Source organism: Catharus ustulatus, chromosome 11 (assembly GCF_009819885.2).
Source record: "Catharus ustulatus isolate bCatUst1 chromosome 11, bCatUst1.pri.v2, whole genome shotgun sequence".
NCBI classification, from domain to species: domain Eukaryota; kingdom Metazoa; phylum Chordata; class Aves; order Passeriformes; family Turdidae; genus Catharus; species Catharus ustulatus.
In genome coordinates, this window is record NC_046231.1 from 4741830 (window position 1) to 4759188 (window position 17359).

Below are 17359 nucleotides of genomic sequence, written 5' to 3' on the forward strand. Positions count from 1 at the left end.
CTGTTTTGCTTTCAGGTAGCACATTCCTCCTTTGGAACACAACTGTTTGACTGACTACAAACAGAAGCCAGCAGGTTTTTTGGCCTTGTTGAGTATGCAGATTACTTGGTTCTGGTGCTCTGTCTCCATCCTGCTGGTGCTGACCTGTTCAGCCCATCCTTCCTACCAGGCACTGCCCTACTGCCCCTAGCCAAAATGCTGGACCCAGACAGAAGGGATTCAAGTTCATCCTTGTGAACTACGTGCCTGTACCTCCACAGCTGCAAGTGCTTTGGAAAAGGGGTCAAGGAAGGATGTCACCAGGGCACAGACAGGTCTTCTCTCATCCTGTTTCCACAAGAGGCAAAATCTTCATTTTATCTCTTTTCTGCAGTTTAATCGGCTGGTGAAGATCTCCATGGCGAGATCGCCTTATTTCGAGCTGGCGTGCCCCAATGAAGCATACCACATCATACCACCAGGCACATCTTCCCCTGTGCGCATCCGCTTCACCCCTCACAAGAACCAGGTGAGACTGGAGGAGCCAAAACAGAATTATCTCCAAAGCCAATGTTTTCCTTGCACTCTGGGTATGGCCCATCCCATGCTGTGAGCTTAGCTCCAGGCTGTGGGCAGGCAGCCTGCAGCCAGTCACACCTTGGCTTGTGCTGTCAGGCACTGCACCCAGGCCTGACAGGCTCTGCCTCCCCTCCTTGCACATTGCTGAGCATTTCCAAGGGAATATGCACAGGGAACAGTATGAAAATGACAGAGGTGTGTTGATAGATGTTCGGCCATCTCTAGGTACAGTGAAAGGGGTTTAATTATTATGGAAAATAGTAGAGGATAAAAGAGGTCAGAGAACTTTCCTCCTTCCTGACTGGCACCAGCTTCCCTGCCTCGCCCTGGGCTGGAGCAAAGAAGGTGCTTTTTCCCACCCTCTGTTCTCCCGCCTTGCAGTTGTTCTGTCCCAGAGCACAAGCAACCATGATACAGCTGCAAGGCCAGGGCAGAGGATGTGCTGTGCCCGTGAACCCAGCCTGGCACAGGCACACTGAGCTCTAGGGGCCCTTAGTCAGCAGGAGGTTGGTGAGCTTCAGGAACTTGGACACCTGCCTGAAAGAGCTCGTGTAGTGCAGGTACAACCTGCAGGCAGACCTGTGACCCCAGAGCCTGTGACAGTGACACTGCTGTGGCTCTGTCTTCGTGCCTGTCACTGTGGTTGCTGTTAACTGGAACCCATTCCGTGCCAAACGTGCTTTTGTGTGGAGGTTTGAATACCAGTGCTGAGGCCCTGGCAAGTCTGATCTCAGTGCTATGATCTGGAGGCTTGTTCATGCAGAAGGATTTAGGACGTGGCATGGAAGGAAAGAGGGAAACAAAGATAGGCTCTTTGGTATCTCTTAGCACTGTTCTTCTCCTGCCTTGGTAGGAGAGGCAAAGTTAGAGGGGAGTTCTGAGCCAAGTGATGTTTCTACACCAGGCCAGAGGTGCAGGAGCTCTTTGGGTACAGCTGTTTTCTCATCTTCCTTTTGCTGCTTAGAGTCAGTTTAACACTTTGTCCTATTCTCAAACAGCTGGAATATAGAAACCTAAAGAGGAATGTCCTGTGCTCCCTAGCTTCATGTTCCTTAGAAGGGACTTAGGAATTATTTAACATCATTAAAATATAGAGTAAAAATTATGGTGGCCTAAGGCAGTTCTCTGTATGACCCAAGTGACACAAGAGCTTAATACCACTGAGATAGGTTTTGTAAAGTACATTGGTGCCTTTAAAATGTGACATATTAGTAGAACTTAGTGTTCATTTTGGGGTGGAATAGGTAAATTGATGCCCTTGAAGGGTTATAGGAAATGGGGCTTTTTCTGCCATGGGGATGCACTGAATGCCCTGTGCTGAGCTAGTTTCTTTTCCTATAGGATTATTCCCATGAGCTCATCTGCATCACTGGAATGGAAAGGATAGTTGTGCCAATTCGGGCCATTGGTACCCAAGCTACGCTGGAGATCCCTGACCAGCTGGACTTCTCCAAGTGCCCAGTCAAGTACAGCACCCAGAAGACTCTGATGGTTTACAATGATTGTAACCTGGAAACTCAATACCACCTGTACACCGAAAGGTGAGGCAGCTCATCTGTCCTTGTGCAAAACACCTTTGGGTGATAACGGAGCTGGTAAAGAGAAACAAAAAAAACAGAGCATGCTAGCTGCTGCCCTGCAGCCCTGGCTGGGAATGGGCAGGACATGTGGGGTTTGCTGTTGCTTCTCATGTTTTATGCAGGATGCAGCCTTTGAGCTTTCTCTGTCCCACATTTCTTGGAGGCTGCTGGACCATGTGCCCTCCTGGGCACAAGCAGCTTCTGAAATGGTTCCTCACCTCTGTCAGCCAAATAGACCCATTCTCTGGGAGGCCACAGGCATGTGGCTTTCCCGTGGTCCCTGCATCAGATGCCCAACATGAGCTGTGTTGTGGGCAGCCACTGCAGTTCCTCTTACTTAAAGATGATCTGATTTCCCTTGCCAGCCTCTTCTGTTCTATGACGAACCTTTAAAAGGCACTTCAAAATTTCAAACAGATTATTGAAGTCTCTGAACATGGTCATGTCCCCTTTCATTGAGATATCTTTTTAAATACTCTGAAGTTCCTGTGTTTCTGCTGTTTTTTCATTTTGGTTTTGTTCAATGTTTGGCAAAAGATCCTGAATTCTTCACTGGGAACTTTCATAAAGGTTGAGCTCCTGTTATTCCTATCAATATACTACATGCCCATAGGTATGTGCACAGGTGTATAGGAAATATGAGACATTTAGTGAATATGTGACAAGCAATTGGGCTGATTTAGAAGATAAAAGTATAAAATAACTTTTGCTTATTTTGAAAATAAGAAGATATGTTCTTTCTCAGGCAACCCCTGAATTTCCCCCCAGGACTGTTATTCCCATCCTGCCATCTGAGGGCAGGAGTAGGTAACATGGGGCAGGAGTGGGAATGGAATGGAATGGAATGGAATGGAATGGAATGGAATGGAATGGAATGGAATGGAATGGAATGGAATGGAATGGAATGGAGGGCAGAAGTTTGGCCAGGGATTCCCTTAACTGGCAGCTTCTCTGTTTGGTGAAATTTCTGGTAAAAGAATAAGAAAAAAATCCTTGCCCGCTCCAAGCCCCATCAGAGACCTGTAGCAGTCCTGGCGTCTCCCCAGGGCAGGTGTGGGAGCACACACAGTAATCCGGCTCTGGGGTTGGTGGGGCCTTGTCTTTCCTCCCCTCTCTCCAAAGTCTCTCGTCCAGCACATAAACATTGGTGGCCTAAGGCTTCTCCATCAGCCAGTAGTGATGTTCTCACTGGTGGTAATGGGAACAGGTCAGGCCCATAACTGCAGCAGTAGGTCCTTAATGACCAGAACCTGAAGCAAGTTCATCAGCTGTCACTGCTGACATGAATAAAGTTCAGCTTGCCAGATGTTCTCTTTATTTTTGCGTGTGATGCATTCATCACCAAACTCCACAGAACACACTCGTAAGTGACAGATTGACCACCAGCAAATCCCCAAGGCCAGGAACTTTTGTTTCCTCAGTGGGGCTGTAAAAGAGCACAAAGCCCAGCAGCTGCTGGGCAGAAGCACATTTCATCTGAGCTGTCCCTGAGCATCAAAGAACGGAGTCTTGTGTTTGTCAGACAAGAGCTGTTTACCTGGTGACCAATCCTAATTGCTCCTGTTAAATCCAAAGTGCACACAACAATTTGCATAATTATTTCCAACACATTGCACAAAGTTTGTCTGGTGGGACAAGCAAACAGTCACCAGCCTGGATGAGAACCCAGAGTCCCAGACTGCATTGCTGGTAAATACACAGTGTTCTGCTTCTTTGATGTGCTCCTGCTAATGATGCTTCATTTAGTTGGGATCTGTCCTTCAGACTGTAAATGACATCCTCCTTTTGGGTCTTGTTTCCATGTCACTGTATTGCTCTAATCTGCATTTGCACTCTTTCAGAGTTTTGATTGCTCCTTTTCTTAGAGCAACTGTCATTGACATGCTGATAAAATGTGCCCTTTTTAGGCTAAATCAGGATGTCTTCAAGGTAAAATAAAGCAAAGAATCACACTACAAATTCAACAGTAACTATTCCTTGGTCTTCAAGGAAAAGTTCCTTCTCCCTGTCTGGTTCCTAACCTGTAATCTCACAGGACAGGTAGTGCCCTAATATTTGCATCTCTTGAGATGAAGTTTAGAGACAGCAGAAAAAGAGAAATTCCTGAGGCAGTCAGTGTCAAGCTGTGCATGCAGATAGCTCTTAACCCTCTCTGTGCTTTTCACAAACCATTCTCTGATGGGATTCCTGACAGTTGCACCCTTGAGTCTCATTGCAAAGGGCTGGATGCAGAGTATGGGGAAGATGAGGTCATTTTATCCCCCAGGATCTTCTGAGGGCTGAATCTCCTCAGAAGTGGGTCAGTAGCTGTTTCTGATCCTGTCTGTTCTGTCTTCTGTTGACTGTGATCTGTTTGCTCCTTGCTTGCCCAAGCAAGCTGAAGGGACCTGCACTGCAGAAGGAGTATCATCCCCAGATGTGTCTCTGAGTCCTGATCCCTGTCTTTGTGTTGCAGTCCTTTCTCTGTGGATCCAGACACAGGAACTCTGGGTGCTGGTGACACCATGGAGGTGACAGTGGAATTTCACCCGCGGAAGGTTGGTGACCATTCCGACATCCTGGAAGTGTACCGCGTCATAGGTGAGTGCTGGGCACTGCACGGGGCACAGGACAGTTCTCCACCATCACTCCCTGTTGTCCCATCCCCCTCAATTCCCTCTAGATGTACATCCCCTGTTCCAGCTTTACCCCAAAAATACTGAGAACTCATTGGTGCTTAGGGGGTTGATAAATTGGATCCCCTCTAACAGGGCTAAGATTTTTGGAATCTTGTTTTGCCGGGAGTTGCTAAGTGGAGGAAGGAGGAACCTTGATTCTCCGCTACCATGTGGCCATGCCTGGGTGAAGTTTTATTTTATTGCTGGGCAGTGCTGTATGTGAGGTGTGCGGTCTCCAGCAGATTCTCTCCAATGCAATGTATTTCTTGCACACCTCTGTCCTGTATGCTGCCTCTCCATTGGCTTGTCACAGACCCTTTTTCTGTGTTGCCCTCTACACATATATATAGTTTCTGTCTAAACATTTCCAGGCCCTCGAGTTCCTGTTTGGTGACAAATTTTTTCCACATCCCCATTTCCCAGGCCGTTCATGCTGTTGCAAACCTCATTTCTATCTCCTATTTGATTTCTAGACTGAGGAATCCTATTCAATTTCCATATAGAAGCTGCTCTGTACTTACTAATCTTTCCTTTTGTCCCTTGTTTATTTAATTTGAAATGCTCAAGCTTGGTTTTTGTGATCAGAACAATATAATGTATTTCAAGACTGATGTGTCTGTGAGTTTGGAGAGGGAGATGATGATGATTTTCATGGTGTTCATATTGCAGAGCCAGCTGGTTGTGTTTCCTTGCCTATGTCCCCTCCTGCTGTGGGCTGTCCCTTCACTTGTTCCTCTGGGCTTTCTTATTCAGCCCACATGCTCCCAGGCATAGTTGCTTGTCAGCAACAAGGGCTCCAAGGGATCAGGAGAGACAGGGGTCTCATGGGATGCCCAGAGCAGACCCACCCATGGCGAGCCAGGACTGGAAAGGGCTCCCCAGCGTCATCTGAAGGACTTTGATGCAGAAATTCCAGAGATCTGAGTGGGTGACCTGAGCACATCTGACCAATCTCCCTGTACATACTGTCACCTTGGGGCCAAATCTCTACAAACACACTCAGAAATAAGGTGTCTAAGGAAGTGCCCGTGCTGTACACGCAGAGCAGTCACGATGTGATAAATGTACTGATCCATAGAACTGCTCATTCAGCTAAAAGCTATGACACTTTCTTCTGTAATCTGTGGTTTACTCTGTTCCTTGTGCTTCCATCAGCAACTAAGCTGAGCAAAGACTCCTCTTTGCTTTTTCCAGATGAAAAATGCATCCACACAAAAGTTCAAGGAGAAGCTGTAGATGTCGACGTTGTGTTGAGCACAAATTCCCTGAAGTTTGGGAAGACTTTCATCACCACATCAAACTACAAAATCATGTTAATTGAAAACAGGAGTAACATCACAGCCCACTTCCAGTGGAAGGCTTTTCTTACTGAGGAAGAAGAGTATAAAGAGAGGAGGAGGTTGGTTTGAAAGATGCATTTCAGTGTGATACATGGCCCAAGACTAAAACTAATGTATGGCCTCAGGGGGGTGTTGGTACTTTTGAATGGTTTAGGCCAAGTAAACCATCCCTGGCACTAGGGTGTGTGTTCTAGGCTTCAGGAGCTCAGCACTTAGCATTGCAGTTCTATTTACATTCCAACCAAGGATGGCATTTTAAGAAAGGTTGATTGCAGATTGCAATAACTGGATTTCCTCAAGTTCTAATTGGGCTTTTGCCTCTCTAATCTTCTTCCTACCTGACCTGGCAACATCCTTAAACATTTCCTGAGTTGCCAGACCCCCTTTCCAAAGGTGATACACCACTTTTTTTTTTTTTCCCCCTTAGTTCCTTCAGAAGCTTCTTGCCCATCCAGGCTGGTTGTCTTCCCTGTCAGCTCATCTTTCAGCACACAGGGACAGTCTGTTCCTGTGCCTTCAAGACTTCTTTCTTGAAGTATGTCCATCTTTCCTGGACCCCTTTGTTCTTAAGGGCTGTTTCCCAAGATACTCATCAAATCAGTCTCTTGAACAGGCCCAGGTCTGCCCTCCAGAAGTCCAGAGACGAAGTTTTGTTGATGCCCCTCCTTGTTTCACTGAATATTGAGAATTCTATTATTTCACAGTCACTGTACCCCAGACAGTGGTGAACAGATGAAGTTAATTAGTTATTAAGGAATCTCCCGGTGATATCCAGTACCTGGATCCCAGGGAGGCAGCAGAATTCCCTGTGGAATGGATCTGGTTGATACACAGGGCCCTCAGTTCCCCTTAGAGGGGAGTCACCTACTACCACTACTGTTCTTTTCTTAATACTTGAGGCTGTGATCAGCTGTGATCTATCTGACAGATGAAGTGCAACTGGGAGACTCTCCAGACAGAATTTTTTCTTTAGTGTCATCTGCCTGACTCTCTGGATCCAGGGGCTGTCTCTTGCACTATCCTCTGATATTAACACCAGGCTCAGACCCTCCCTGCAGCCAGGGGCCTGGAAGGTTCTGTTTGAGTTAGTACACTCTTGCTGGCAGCAGCAGCAAAGGCTTTTGATCATTTCTAAACCATTGCTGGGAAGAAAAAAAAAAAAAAAAAACCAGAAAGAAGAAAGAAAAAATAAAAGGCAATTACCTCACTACCAGCCACCAAAAGACACAGCGCACTACACAAGGAGGGTAGGTGGCTGCACCCTTTCTGCTCAGCCTGCTTGCATGAACTGCTGTGCAAAAACTGGAAAAACACCACGCAAACTGCCGTGCCAAAACTGCTGTGCCCAAATTGCCATGGCAAGCCCCTGTTTCCTTTGGGCCAGGTCGGTCCACTCCCCAGAGCCATTTTAAATCACCTGCAAAGGACCAGATCCACCCTCATTGGCTTGAATGGCTGGCAAGAGAGTCCTTTAGTGCCCTGGGCTTTTTGATTTTCCAGTGTTATCTATCTAAAGTGTCTGACTTCCATGCAAACTCTCTGTGTTAAAAGAAAATCCCATTACCTTTCCTGGGCTGCTTATTTCCATTTTTTCCCACTTGGCTGCCTCAACCTGCACCCCAGGTGATCCAGTTTTACCTCTGAGACAATTAAGTTTCCAAACTTCAAATCAGTTTTGGTTTTGTGGGGCTTTTTCCAATTACCTCTGTTTTCATGCCAATTTGTGTCCTAGACTGTCACCAGGACATTTTGTTCTTCCTTACTTCCAGTCTTAGGGATGGTTTTAGCTCCAAGGCCACTGCACTCCTGTCACAGAAGCTTTTGAGATCTCAGAGCAGAGAGGATTTTTTCATGAGAGGAGATAGTGGAGGATCCTTTCCCTCTTAGGGACATTCTGCCTCCATGCACTGGGATGGGACCCAAAAAACTCTGGATCATGAAAAGGTCTCTTCAGGAGTTTGCTGTCTCCCTCCTGCACAACAAAGACCCTCCCCCTCTCAGAGCCTCTGTTTTCCTGCCCATAAAACCTTGAATGTCACTGAAGGGATGTGGTGCCTGAATTAATCCATTTCCTTTGGGAGTGCTCTGGGATGCTCTTGTGAAAGACAGAGTAAGGAACAAGGGAGGTCCAAAATGGAAGAAACAAAGAGTGATGCTGGTAACAAGTAGCTACAACCCAGCTTTGTCTCCCCTTCCCAGGGAATTCCTGCAGTGGGTGCTCCGTGATCTTTATCTGCCTCCCCTGAGCAGCTCAGTGGTAGGAAAAGCCAGCTGAGGTGGCTGGTGGATTCTCCCTCGGTTTTGGCAGAGGCTTTGAGCCAGGAGGTTCTCTTGGGGAGTGCTGGCTTTCCAAAACTCTCCTGAGCTTGCAAGTTGGAGTAAAACTACCTGCTGTGCCAGTGAACAAGTTATCCTCTGATCCATTTAGGGCCCCCATGGCTTGGGGTCAGCGCTTTCTGGGGAGCTGTTGCTGCTTCTCCCCCAGAGCTTTGCTGTCCTGCACTTACACTTCTCTCTGCAAATATGTGGCTTATTAAAAAATCTGCTGGCTTTGTCTCTCCCTGTGGCTGCAGGCAGCGCTATTTGCTGCGGCCACAGAATAAGGTGTGGCTGGAAAACTTCATTGAGGAGGAAAATATAGAGAAGAAGGACTACGGTGAAGATAACACTGCCATCCTGAGCCACATGGTCCAGGAGGAGACAGCAAAGGTGCAAGAAGACCCCATGCTGTTCTCCGATGATGTTTTTTCTATTGAGCCAATGGTAAGTGATAGCTGAGAGCCTCATTTTCCTCCTCTTCCTCCTCTTCCTCTTCCTTCTCCCACTCAGCATCCCCCCAGATGCAGTCACTTGGAAGATCCTCAGCTGGCTCCATGTGCTGAGAGGGAAAACATCAAGTTTCTGGTTCGGCTGCAGAGCTCGCTGCTAAAAGCATTTCTGCCCTGCAGGCTCAAGGCAGGACTGGGAGCCTGACAAAGCTGAGCTCTGCTGCCAGGGCTCGAGCTCAAGGGCACTCCATGTGTGTCCTTGCAGTGCCCACAGGGATCAGTTATTGGAGGTAGGGGCTCCCCTGGCACGTGGTGTGTAGGGTTTAGCAGAGGGTGTTGGAGCACTGCCAGTTCACATATTGACCTGAAGTATGCAATGGTTCCTTGGGAAAAGGAGGCCAAATTCAACCCAAGGTTAATCATAGAAATGCCAATCCCTTCCTGTAACCATGACTTGCACTATTTCTGAGTCTCCCTTCCAGGGTCATCTGTGAGCCTGGACACAAGGGTGGAAGGTTTAGATGAGCCTTTTATATTCTCCTGCACACAGGGACAGAAAACCATTTCCTTTGCTGTTACACAAGCAAACCCCCACATCCCCCCATCACCCATCACCCAGATTCTGAGTATTGGCATTGCGAGAGATGATGAACGCCTGGTGTCTGCACAGTGCAAAATCCCTTCTCATCTTGGAGTAAATCCTAGAATAATCCCAACCTCTGCTTTCTTTCAAAACAAGTTAAACTAATATTTTTATTTCCAAGGAAAGGGGATCATGTTCTCTTGTTGGGAAGAGCCACCAGTGCACAGTGGCAGTTCCACACCACTGTAGCTGACAGCAGCATGATGTGACCAAAAGCTTGTGTCAGAGCAGTAGGAATGTTGTGGAGAGTGGGAGCTGATCAGCTGAGCATTAAGAGCTTCCAGCAGTGTGTTGAGCTGGGTTTGGAGTGTTGCCTTGGGCTCTTTGTGTTGTTCACTCATTATTGACGCTCTGAATAAAGTCTTACAGGACTGTCATTGAAAACAAGAAGTTTGAAGTTTGAAGAGAAATGTTTTGCTGTCTGTTTCTGTTTTAGGAGGGAGAGATCGGGCCGAATTGTTCGGCTGAAGTCAAGGTGACCTTTAAACCCCTAGAAGCTCTAGAGTATCAATGTGTGGCTTACTGCAACATCTCAGGTGAGTTAGAAATGTGCTCCCTGACCCTGGATCACATCCCACTGTCCAGACACCACCACACCAGAGGTGGCTGAACCCTGGCTGAGCCATAGGTGTTTGTAGAAGGACCACCCTTAGCCAGCAGCTCCTTCTCTCCCTATGTGGGAATTGTCACCTTGCAGTTCTGTCTGTGGAAATAGAACACAGTGCTGAGTGTCAGAAGTTGAGGACATTGGCAACAAAGTTGTGTGCTGCTGGGCCAGGTAGTTTGGCAATTGCCAAACTCTTTATGAGCTTTGTGCTTTCACTGAATGGATTTCAAAGCTCCTCTAAGTGCATAGGAAGGAAACCACAGAATCATAGTACGTTAAGGATGGAATGGACCTTGAAGATTGTCTGGTGCCAAGGCTCCTGCTATGGGCACGGACACCATCCACTAGACCAGGTTTCTCCAAGACCCATCCATGCTGAACTTTGAACACTTCGGGGCTGGAATCTCCACAACTCCCCTGGGGAACCTGTTCCAGTGTCTCACCTCCCTCACAGTAAAAAATTTCTTCCTAATGTCTAACTTAAATTTCCTTCCTTTCAATTTATACCCATTACTTCTGTCACTACAAGACATCAGAGATGTTTTAAACTCAGCAAACTGGTGGCTAAAATTGGAAAGCAACCCAAGGAATGGGTTAGAAATTGGAAGTCAGCCCCAAGGGATATCTCCTGAGGGAAGAGAAGGGTCCATATCTTCTCCTGCAGCATCAGGAGCTGGTTGCATCCAGCTCAGAGTCAGGGCCTAGCATGGAGGCATCCTGGAAAATACAGTATAACAGAGGGAATTATTGTACTGAAATGGACGTCTCTCCCCCCAGGCCGTGAGAGCAGGCTGCCCCTGCACCTCACAGCACAAGGTCAAGGACCTTTGGTTGAACTCAGCTATAATACACTGGACCTTGGGGACATTTTAGTCGACACCTGCCACATCTCTGAGGTGAGCAGCAGGGCTTGGGACGGATCCTGATGGCTCCTGAGGCAGCCTGGTGGATCTGTGGAATTCCTGCCAACCTGGGCAGTTGTGAGCAGGGAGTATTTGATGGACTGATCAAATCTGGGGGGGCAGTCAGGAAGGTGTGTCTGTTGTTCATGAAGCCCCAATCCCTGCTTTTGGGCAGCCTTCCTTGGGGATCAGCCGGGAGGCTTCCTGCAAAACAATCACCTGGCATATGAAAACAACACTGGGTCAAAAAGCTGCATGTTCAGAGGCTTTTGTGGCAAGTCCAGACACAAGGCACCTTTGTGCTGAGCTGTTCAGAAGCAACTGGAACAAACTGGCTACGTTTGAGCTTCAGTCCATTGCAAACAATTTTCAGTCAAGTGTCTCCTGCTTATTCCTGGAAGCCACAGGAAAGCTATCCAGCTTCCTGGCTCAGCACTGGCCCTTACAAAGGGCTTGGGAGTTCTTCCCCTTGCTGACCAGTCCCTCGCTATATTTCAGCCTTGGTGCATCTCTGGCTCTGGAAAAAGAGTGTTCCTGGGAATAAAGCAAAGGATTTTTCTATTTGCCTCTCCTGCAATAGTATCAAGTTTGGAGGAAAAAAAACAAAAAAAACCAAAAAAAAGAGAGCAACTGAAAGAGGTAGAAAGGGAGGCACTACATCATGCCAGACACTTTCAAGAGCTTGGCTGTGGAAGAGAAAGACATGCTGAGTTTTCCTACCAAAAGATGGTGCTGTCTATACATTTTGATGCTGATGCCTCATATCAATGTATTGTTTTCATGATATGGGAGAAGGTGAATGAGTAGATGGTACTGTTGGAGCTGTGCTAACTGGGGCAGCAGCAGCTCTGTGGTGATTCACTACACAGCTGCGATCGCCCCATGTTGCTCTCAGGGCCAGGTCTGAATGAGCTCGGTGGTGCTGACCAGAGGTGGACTGCTCTGTGTCCATGGGAAAACCCCAGGGTAGCTCTGCTTATGTGGAGCTACCACTGCTTTGTATGAAAACCCAAAGGCAGAACTTGTCCTGTTCTATTTTTTGACTTCTGGCATTCAGTAGCACAAAGCATCTTCTGCCTTTTCTGGGTGTTAATTGCATCATTAGACAATAATTCACACAAAGAGAAGAAGATTCCACATGTATTTCCATTTTGCTTTCTTGCTGCTGCAGGTGAAACTGATTAACCGAGGAGCTATTGATGCTTCCTTCCGCTATATCCCTTCAACCAAAAACTTGGGCTACTGCTTCAAGTTTGTACCTGAGGAGGGCATCATTGCACCAGGTCGGATCCAGACCATCCAGATCTCATTCAATGCTACCACAGTGGGGACATTTGAGGAAGAATTCCAGTTCAGGGTGGCTGGATCTCCTACTCCTGCTATCCTGACAATCAAGTAAGGACTCTAGGAGCTTGCTGGGCACATCTGTACCTGTCTCTGGGACATGCCCCCCACCCCACCTCATTCTGTGGTGGAGCAGAGAAAACGGGTGTTGCCTGAAGTCCTAATCTTGGCTCTGGTTGTGGCATCCCTTTAGTGTGGGGATGCCTGCTGCTCTGTGTGGGTACCCGGGAGCTGGAGTGACTACTCCCTGCAGGGATGTCTCCTGCTTAGGCTGTGGCCCGCAGTGGGATGGATCAGCTTTGGGCAGTAGCTGCTCTGGGATGTCCCACCTGAACAGCCAGCAAGGCCCCCAGGGCTTTGGAGATGGGCCAGCCTGGGTGATTTGGCAGCAGCAGCAGCAGCAGTGGTTTTCAAAACTTCCCTTAATAATCCATCGCCAATGGGCAGCAGCAGCCTCACCTCACCTCTCATGGCCATGCTGTGGGGGACAAGCTGTGCTCCCAGCTCCTGAGCAGGGAGTGCTCTGGTACCTCCTTTCCACAGCCAGGAAAGGGCTGATGTGGGAGACAGGGAACTGTGCAGCAGGAACTGTCCCAAGGACATGGGCATCATCCTGTGGGCTCGTGCCAGTGCAAGAGGTAATCCTGGCCCAGCAAAAGGGAGAAGGGGAGATAATAGGGAAGCAGATCTCAGTCCTCAGGACCACAGCAGCATGAGGGCTTGTCCCTGCCAGTCTGAGCCATGTGCTAGTAGGATAATGTAGTGTAAGCAGGAAAGCTGATGGTGGCTGCTCTGGAGCTTTGGAGCTAGGCTGTTTCTGTTGGGAGGCCCTGGATCAAGACAGTAAAGAAACGAAAACAATCTGCACTGGATTATACCAGCAAGATAAGGGAGATAGATTTAAAAAAAAAACCCAAGAAAGTTATTACTTAGCAAGAGAAAAGTGGCGACTAAGTCTGCTCATAGTAGAAAAGCAATTATGCCGGCTTTGTTTTTGTAAGAAAAGTGCTTTTTTTTTTATTTTGGAAATAAGATGGAACCTTCCACCATCAAATAAACGCTGGTTGCAGAAGTTTGTGGGGACACCTTTATGTCTTTCACATTACAGATGGGGAAACTGAGGCACGGAGCCATGTCTGGGTGTGTGTTCAGGGTCCTTCATGCGACCATCAGCTACTCAGGGGCTTTTCCCACCTGACCTGTGCCCAAAGCCCCATCAGTGGCTGTTGGCTGCTGGCCACTGGGCTTTGGCTGCTGGCCACTGGGCTTTGGCTGCCTCCTGTCCACATGGACACTGTGCTGGTGGTGTGTTGATCTGAAACCCACAATGCCCCTGACCAGGTTTTATGCCCTCAAGCCATGACAGCTGGATGCTTTGCAGTTCCCTTTAACCAAGCCATTTCCTCCTCTGTCCTCTTCATTGCAGGGGATGTGTCTGTGCAGCAACTGTACACTTCAACATCAATGAACTGGACTTTGGCAACGTTTCCTTTGGTGAGTGCTCCCTGGGCTTGGACACAGCATGAGGGATCTGAGCGTTCCAAAATGGACCATGTGAGCATGAAAGCATCTGTCACTCATGTTCTGCCACAGCAGCCTCTTCAGGGTGCGAGCTCCAGGGCTGCAGGTGCCTCAAGTAGCATTTTGCCATTGTGAGATAAAATAGTACCAAGGAATAGACAGGCAGTATTTTCTGGTGTCTCTGTCCTGGTTTAAAGGACAGATGTCTGCCAAGAAAGGCGGGAATCTTCCTGGAATGGAAAGATGACCCCCTCCCTCCAAATTATTGTACCTTTGAAATTACAGGGCTTCCAGGCAAAAATATGGGAAAAGACTAACAGTTCTTTACTAGAATATATCAGGACAGCACAGACAACAAGGCAATAATAGAAGTTTCCAGCCCACCAAGTACTGTTTTTCCCTTTTGGTGTAGTTACGATCACAGGCAGCAGGAGCTGTGGGCTCTGGCAGGGCAGTGATCCCCTCCCAGCTGGCACTGGCAGGGAAGGCAGGAAGGAAGGAAGGCAGGAAGGAGGGAAGGAAAGAAATTGCTGCTTCTGCAAACTCACGGGCAACAGGAGATCTCGGCAGTGCCAAATGGCAACAGGCAGAAGCGGGGAAGGCAGGCAGGTTCAATCACGGTGCTGAGCTGCAGCCTAGTGAGGTGCCGGGGCCAAGCACACAAACCTCCCTAAGCACCATGGGGCTGGGTTTCCCTATCCCTGAGCAGAAGGAAGGAGAGGTCTGCTCCCTGCAAAACCTCAGGTCCAACTTCACAACCGCCCATGGCATCACGCCACAACTCCCATAAAACCCTGAACAGAAAAGCCAACCCCCAACAGCCAAAACCCCCCAAAACTCTATCGCCCTTCCCAGACCAAGGGGAAAATTCACTACGTAGCCTAAACCCATAACAGTGAAGTCCATGAACTTTTTAAGAAAACCAATTGCCTTTCCTGAGTTGCTTCTTACCCACCCTCCATCACCACTGAGGCACTTAAGTTGCCTTTTGAATAAATGAAATAAGAAAGGCAACAGGTAGAAATACTGTTCTGTAACAGGAGATTCATCCTGCTTAATCCGATTTCATTCCTAAGGTCTCTTCAGCTGAAGGCAGCTATTTTATCTTTGCTTCTTTTTAACTGCTGATTGTTGTCTGCATATGGTTATTTGAGGTTTTAACATCCGTGTTTGTCCATTTTATGCCTCGCTTGCCTCCCTGCTGCAGTCACTGCTGGAACTGGCAGTGATCACTGTTGATGGTCACTGGGAAGCTCTGGCCTGTGCCTGCAGTTGGTTTTCCTTCCATCTGTGTTCAAATGACTCTTGGTGAGCAGGCCCAGGGAGAAGTCTCCTCCACACAGAGCTGGCCAGCCAAACCAGATGTCCACTGCAGAGCAGGTTGTGGCTGGTGTCTGGGCTCTGCAGGACATCCCCACCATGCATGGCTTTTCAGTATGAAAAGCAAATCTCAGAGCTAAAGCCGGGTAAACCCTTGGAGGCAGCAATCCCAGTGAGCAGTATGGGTGCGATGTCCAGGTTTCTGGGTGAGGTGGGACATGGTTACTAATTGCTAATCTCAAAGCAAAGCTCGGGTTTGCCTCCAGTTGAGTGGGCTCTGAGCTGTCACCTGCTCAGTCTGTTTGGCCCAAAGCAAGAGATGCCTTAAGGATCCTGCAGAGAGAAACTGCTTTAGAGCTGTTTGCATCATGTTCTAGTTCCTAATTCCATCCTCACTTTCTTTTGCTGTAGCTTCTCTCAATGACGACTCATTGTTTCTATATCTTGAAAATGGTGGGAGTGTTGGCAGACTTAACAGGGAATTTTACAGCTTGAATTTTCAGAGAAAATGCTCGGTGTGGGTGCACACTCATAAGAGAGAAATGACTGGTGCTGGTTTGGGGCAGGTGAGGAAGCTCCTCCCCATCAGAAAGAGAGAAGCTTGCAGTTTTCAGCAGGGCTAAGAGTGGGCATTTTCAAGGCTACTGTCTGGAATCAGTGTCAAAGGGATCTAAGTGATGGTTCATTTCTCATGCAGCTTCTCAGAGAGCTGTAATTCAGATAATAAAGAGCTAAACTCCAATCACATTTTTATCTAACCAAGATATTCCCACCAAGAGTTGTGACATAATTGGTACCAAAATGGGTATTTGTCTCCTTTTCCTAGGCTTTCCCTGCACCAGGAAGTGTCACCTCATTAATGCCTCACCAGGGTCCCTGACATTCAATATCCGCATTTCTCAGGATGGAAGGCAGCCTGCTGTTAGTAGCTTTGATCAAATACACAAGCATAATGACCCATCCTGGAGGGACGGAATTCATTTTTATTTGGAGCCAAGGGAGTTTACAGTGAATCCCAGCCAAGGGACCATCCTTCCCCACGGATACCAGGATATTGAGGTATGGGAAGAGTCCAGCTGAAGCTTCACTGCAGTGTGGCAGGGCTTCAGCTTTGCTGCCAGCTTTGAGCATCGTCTGAGGGAGAGATCTGCACTGGCCTGAGGCTTCTGTTAGCTGGGTTACTCGGGATATTTCTCAAGGAGCACTGTTTTGTTTCCAAAATCACAAGCTGTGAAATCATGTACCAGATGGTCAAGTACTGCAGCTATTCTTATGTTTATGAGAGCAATTTCTTTGATTGCAAGGGGGCAGAGGAAGGATGAAGACACAAGGTGGCTGTTAGAGAAATGTCACTGTATAAAGCAGTTTGCTTTTCTTCTTGGTCTCATTTGTTTTCTCCTGGGGAGCAGAATGATTTGTGTTCACTGCAGGGATCTCCAGTGGAGACAAAACAAACACTCTGCAGCCATGAACTGGTCAGCACCTGCTGGGCCACACTTTTCCTTCAGTTTCCTGCTGTAAAGTTGAATTCAGTCTGTTCAAGTCAGCAGATTTCCTCTGCATTTATGTCATTGTAGTCCAATGAAAAAATTGGCGCCTTAATTTGAATACAGTGCGTAAAGCTTTTGTCTAATGTTTTAATTTAGCTGACCTATGCCCTGAGAGCAAGGTGTGTTTAACAAATATGGTATTGCCAGAAGGCTTTTGTTACTCTCAGAGACTGGAGCAGCAGAAGAATTAAGGCAAAATCCTCCCTTTCTTTGCCATGAAACAAGAAATGGAGGATATCACATGTAGGTAATGATCTTTTGTAAGGAAGAATTTACTGCTCTTCTCTTCCACCAGGTGACCCTGTGTGCCAACACCATGATGACATTCTACCGGAGATTGCTGGTGGACCTGGAGGGTTATGGCAATGAAGTGACATCACTGACTGTCACAGCCAGGTATCAGCAACTTCCCTGGCCTCCCTCTGCATACTGCCTTGACCAGGGTTTGCTGGCTGCAGCTCCCAGCGAGGGGCTGTTTAATGACCTCATGTTCTGCCCAGCTGGATGTGAAAAGAGCAGTGCTTGGAAAGCAGCCTGTGGTGAAAAGCACTCCTGCTCACAGCTCAGCA

At 47.8% G+C, this 17359-nt stretch overlaps 1 protein-coding gene across 1 annotated transcript in view; it reads left to right on the forward strand.

Annotated features, from left to right (window-relative positions):
• The window catches only part of LOC117001523 (hydrocephalus-inducing protein-like), a 79294-nt gene that overhangs the window by 15233 nt on the left and 46702 nt on the right, over positions 1-17359 (forward strand). Inside the window, exons 5-15 of the mRNA XM_033069938.1 lie at positions 374-508; positions 1900-2099; positions 4594-4718; positions 5990-6194; positions 8709-8898; positions 9983-10082; positions 10931-11049; positions 12227-12450; positions 13826-13893; positions 16067-16299; positions 17086-17186. Of these exons, the coding sequence (XP_032925829.1) occupies positions 374-508; positions 1900-2099; positions 4594-4718; positions 5990-6194; positions 8709-8898; positions 9983-10082; positions 10931-11049; positions 12227-12450; positions 13826-13893; positions 16067-16299; positions 17086-17186 (1700 nt within the window). The remainder of the gene's footprint in view (positions 1-373; positions 509-1899; positions 2100-4593; positions 4719-5989; positions 6195-8708; positions 8899-9982; positions 10083-10930; positions 11050-12226; positions 12451-13825; positions 13894-16066; positions 16300-17085; positions 17187-17359) is intronic.